This window comes from Psittacula echo (assembly GCF_963264785.1).
Source record: "Psittacula echo genome assembly, chromosome: 12".
NCBI classification, from domain to species: domain Eukaryota; kingdom Metazoa; phylum Chordata; class Aves; order Psittaciformes; family Psittacidae; genus Psittacula; species Psittacula echo.
The window spans coordinates 469,171-474,513 of record NC_137747.1 but is presented as its reverse complement, the minus strand read 5'-3'; the positions used below and the strand labels follow the sequence as shown (position 1 = coordinate 474,513).

General features: G+C 40.5%; 1 protein-coding gene across 1 annotated transcript; it reads left to right on the top strand.

The window, feature by feature from the left end:
* Nucleotides 1–647: 647 nt before the first annotated feature.
* Nucleotides 648–4,982, top strand: CIMIP1 (ciliary microtubule inner protein 1; the record flags this gene model as incomplete). Its single annotated transcript, XM_080628117.1, has 4 exons — nt 648–709; nt 1,280–1,361; nt 2,382–2,480; nt 4,827–4,982. The coding sequence occupies 4 exons, from the start codon at nt 648–650 to the stop codon at nt 4,980–4,982; spliced, it is 399 nt and encodes a 132-aa protein (XP_080484243.1).
* Between the last annotated feature and the right edge of the window lie 361 nt (nt 4,983–5,343).

The following is a 5,343-nucleotide window of genomic DNA, read 5'->3' as shown; positions in this document are numbered from 1 at the left end:
TCCAGGTTTAAAAAAGACTCCTAACAACTCAGTATCCCAAAAGGTGTCCAAATACTTGTTTTCTACTACGGGCACCCTGGCTAACCAGTAAGCTGCAGGGTTTAAACAACATCTCTTCTTCGAAACACAGCTAACTCCTCTAGCAAGGTACCAGCTTTTCATCCTTTTAATCACTGAATCATAAAATCAGCCGGATTGGAAAAGACCTTTAAGATCATCCAGTCCAACCGTTCCCCAGCACTGCCGAGGCCGCCACCACTAACCCGTGTCACTGTGGGCCTCATCTACATGGTTTGTGAGCACTTCCGGGGACAGTGACTTCAAATGCGGTTTCCTACTGAAAAGCATTTTAAAACCAAACACACCACAAAAGCATTGACTGATTCCCTGCGGGACACCAGAAAACCCCGCGGGGCGGGTTCAGCCACTCACCTGAGAGCCGTGGCTTCGGGCCAACACCGCATCAAACGGAAGGGGCAGTTGGGGCAAACCATTGCCTCAGAGCGTCAACAGCCCTTCCCGCCCTTTTGCAACGGCCGCCGGCACGAGTACTGCCCCCTGCTCCGTTGCCCAGCAACGCCCAAGCCGGAGGGCCCGGCCCAGTGCTCGGCCCCGCGGCGCCGGCCAGGCCGCTCCCCGCCGCGGATATGGCACAGAGCCGCAGCGACCTGGCGAAGTTGCGCAACATGGTAGAGCAGGACAACTGCTGGTAACGGCCCCGGGCCTCCCCTCCTGCCCGGGGGAGATGCCACTGTCAGGCGGGCGGAGGCTGAGGGAATTTGTACACACTTCGTGTGTGTCTGCACAGTGCATGTGCTCACTCGGAGTATGCCAGGTGCAAAACGCCCAGGGGTCTAGCCCCCTGAATGGCATAGCCCGGGTTGGACCGGCAAAGGAAGTGATGGCCGTGGTGTTGCAGTGCTTCCCGCCGGGTGAGGAGGGACAGCGGGGCCAGGCAAGGTGCCCTTCATCGGTCAGTAAAACCAAGAGGACGTATGGAGGGGCATTGGGGCTCACTTTCTGTGTGTGCCATAGCACATTTGACCTCCTCCACTTCCCAATAGGAATGTAATTTGCAAGTGCTTTCACACCTACTGTTTAATTTCCCCATTACGTCCAAGCCAGAAAGTTGTTAACTCATGCATAGACTTGATTTTGAGGTAAAGGTCTCAAGCTTCATGCTAAAGTGCTGTGCCTTGCGACAGTAGTAGTTGGGTTTGTGTTTTTCCTTTTATTTTCATGGAAGTTTTCAAAGTAATTTAAATATTCTCTGTTTCAGGAAAAAATACATCGAAACTGAACTAGAGGCTGCAAAAAAATGGTCTCATAAATGGGGATTCTTGAAAACACCTCTTGACGAGGTAAAAACGAATGGCCTACAAGAAACACATGAAATTGCACACAAATTGATGTAGACGTAAATTATGAGAGCATAAAAGACTAGGAAAACATGAGTGTGCTTTACTAAGCCAAGTTCCGAGGTAACAAGTGCACTACTTTTAAGATGGGTTCAAAGTTTCACTTTTCCTCTGAATAAAATACGTAATTTATATGCTGTGCGTATTCTGATATATTTCTCTTGAGAAGCATGACTTCCAATAGTGTTAACGAGGACTAGATGCACACTGACAGGAAAATATTTCCCCTTTGTCTATCCATATGGTAGCTTAAAAGTCTAAGGGAGAAGGTTCTAGCTAATGAAATTTTCAGTGGGGGAATTTACAAGAAAATACTCGGAGAGATGTCTATTCTCAGTGCTGTTTAGATACTAGAATATAGCAGCACATAATGTACATTTGGAATCACAGTATTTCATTGCTAAAAAACAGGGTTGATGCAGCCCCTGAGTAATTATAAACGTATTTTCCATGGGGCTAGAAGTGCTTAATCTGTCCTGGGAGTGTTTGAAAATTCCTACAGGCATCCAAGTTAACACCTTGGAAAACTTTGGTCCTCCAGGCTTCAACATCCATCACGCACATCTCCTTTGCACAGGCTACAGCTGAAAAGTTGACAAACTATGCATTGTTACTATTGGTGAACATGTGTATTTAGCATTTGTCAGTCTTTGTTTTGTGGTCATATAAGATACATGACAAGATACATTTCTAGCCCTTTTTGGGGCAGTGATGTAGTTAAGAGAGTTGGAATCACTTAGCAATATTTAGCCTTTCATCTGAAATTCAGAATTGTATCACTTTCTGAAACCAAAAAAAAAATATTACAATGGTTTCCAAAGCACTGCAATAAGTAGCCCTGTCTTACACGGAAAAGAACAGGAAATTCAGATGCAACCGTGAGGAGAATGGTGTCAATATCACGTATTACAGCATATTTCAAAAGACAGAGTCCAATGTTTAACATTGATGTTTTGGTTTTAGTTGATTCACGATAAAAAGGAAGAAAATATAAGCCCCAAGATAGAGCTTCCAGAACATCTGCAGGTTCGACCTGTGACATCTGTGGAAAAATACATTAAGGTTAGAAAATTAGATTTTAAAATTGCCATGCAGCAATATCTGTCTTAAGAAACCACACAAGCTCTAAAATCAGTTGTCTTGTAGAGGTGAGCCTTTAACTAAAGGTTAAAGTAAATCGTATTTGCAATCTGAGCAATGCTTTAAAAGCATTCATTTAAGACAAGAAATTGCCCTTTGGATATGGTTGTTAGTTCACAGAGCTTTCACTGTACATAAGTCACTGCATATAATCATCTTTCTGTAAAGCACCTCCCCCATGCACTCCATCTAGTATCAGAACAGTGCAGCGCAGTGCAGAATGGTGGTCACAGCTGTTTATGGCTGCTGACAAGTCATTGCTCAGATATATACATCTATATTACTTCAAGCCTTATCAAAACCTAACTCAGTTTTAACTATTTTTAAGTTTTAAGACAGTCTTCTTTTTGTCAGAGATAATGCCACTCTCCTCTTTAGTACCAAAAATTAGTAAGAAGCCAGTTCTAATGGGCCAGTTAATAACTATCTGATTTTATATTACATGATTTATATTCACATATTCAGAGTCTAAAAGTTGTCAAACAGCTGGAAATGAGAGTGGAATGTGACTGATGGTTTGAATTATAACGTGTCAGAATCACCAGTGAATAGCGTAACTGTATAGGCAGCTAAATCAGTGACATTGGGAGAGGACCATATTCATAAAAGGGGAAGCAGAATATGCTAACAAAAAGAAAGGTTAGTCCACTTAGAGTAGATTAAGGAAACAAAAGAGATTGGAAATTCCTACTTGCTGAACTAGCTTTCTTTCAAAGGATTCCAAGGGTGGGGAAATAAAGCGAGGAAGTAGTAAAAGCTTTTACTGTGATTAAATTGAAACAAAAGAGTTAGTGCTGAGTGTGGCAGAGAAATTAAATAGCAGCATTTCTGCCATTAGTGCTACTTGTTCTTCAGTTTTGTCTCAAGACTCCAATTTCAGTCAAGTTTACCTCTGCTTCAGCACAGTGAGGGTGTACATGTGTTAGCAAATCATGCAGACAGCTATCAGCTGCTGAAGTAGCATGCATAGCCTAGTGCATACTGAAATAGGGATCATAGTTTCCATCTCACCTCAAAGTCTTTATTTACAAAGGAAGATAAAGATTACTTGTGATTTAGGTCCCCCTTACATATTCAGAGAGAAATTTTCTAAGTCCTTGTACAGAACTATGTGTCTTTTCACACATTTACCTTCACGGTAACAGTCATCATATCTGTTCTTCTCTCTAGGTTAGATTAATAATTGCCTCTTCATAGTCCTTTCCCCCAGACTGCAAGTGGGACACGGTTTCCTTCATTATCCTGCTCAGTGGGTGGCACTTTTGGCCATAAAAATTATCTTTTCAGAGGAACTGCTCCACCTAAATATCGTAAACATTTTCTAATCTTGGCCAAAGAACAAAGTGAAGCAACTCTGGCAAAAGAACTGAGACATTGTTCTCTTGCTGTGTATTTCTCTAAGTCCCCAGATGCTAAAATGATATAATGTGCCCAATTGAGATGATTCAGCCAAAGTAAGAGCAGCAGTTGGTGAACAGAGTCTGTTGGCTTTTGTTTTGTTTCCTTTTTAGCTAGATTAGTTGCAGATTAACTTGATGCTTACCCATCCTTTAAAGTAGAAAGAAGGTGGAACGAATAAGTAGTTCTTGATGCAAAAGGCAGCTTGGTCAGTAGTATCTTTAGCATTTGGCCACAAAACTATTATTCTGTCTCTGCATTGCTACCAGATACATTACAGGAAGTATAAAATGCTATTTCTCCCATAGAAGTTAACTAGTTTTAAAGTATTATTATTATTTAAGGAAAGAAACTAAAGCTGAAGATAGGATTCTTCTAATAACATAAAGCCAGTAAAGCCTTTAGAAAGACATGGAATAAAACTTAAGAATGCTAACATACAATACTAAATAATATTTTGTGCTTTGATTTCCTGTTAAGCATACCAATTTAGGCACTAAAAGACTGGTTTTTAGAAGGGTGGTAAATGAAAGTTAGTTACTTCATGGGGATTTGGCAGGTTTACTCCTCTCTTTCCCTGTGCCTTGCTATAGAAGGGAACCTAAATTATTCTGACTTTCTAAATTATAAACTATCGTGTATTATAAATCAAACTTGCTTGCAACTGGGCTATCTTTCAAAGTTCTTATTTCCTAACATTAATGTCAGTGTGTGCTCAGGATATTAATTCAGCAAATTGCATTTAAAAGCACTATTTTTTATAAGATTTCCTTTCCATCCACACTACAGTACAAAAGAGGATGTTGCATGAGAGAAACTACAATCAAAACCCTTTTAATCATTGAATTCTACATGTTACTTTTATTGTAGGTGCTTCCATCTCCTCCAGTACCTAAGACTACCCAGCGGTTTATTGGCTGGAGATCAGCTGTGCCAGAGTTGCAACTTGAACATGGTTTTCAAATCCAAAGCTGCAAAGGTTCCTTTTTCAAGGATCTGAAGTGGCCATGTGAGCCCTCTGACTGACATTAAGAAATAACAGCTAGGCACATAGATCCATTTGCATCCCTAAGGAAACATTCTAGGGTGGACTGTTAAACATTTATGCTTTAAAAAAATCCACACTAATTTTGGTAAAGCATGAACATTTTAATGTAGCATTTTACTTGCTAGAGCTGTGGCATCCAAGTTGTTAACAATGCTTGAGGTTTACTTTGAAGTAACAGTGAATAAACTCCTATAAAGATCACAGAGCATGTTCTACTTTTATTAACATTAGTAAGATTATAATTTTTAAATATTTACTGGAAGTCTTAAAACAAATCTTAGTTTGTAATGACAGAGCACATTTTTATACTTGTTTCTTCAAGAAAACTTCCATTCAGAG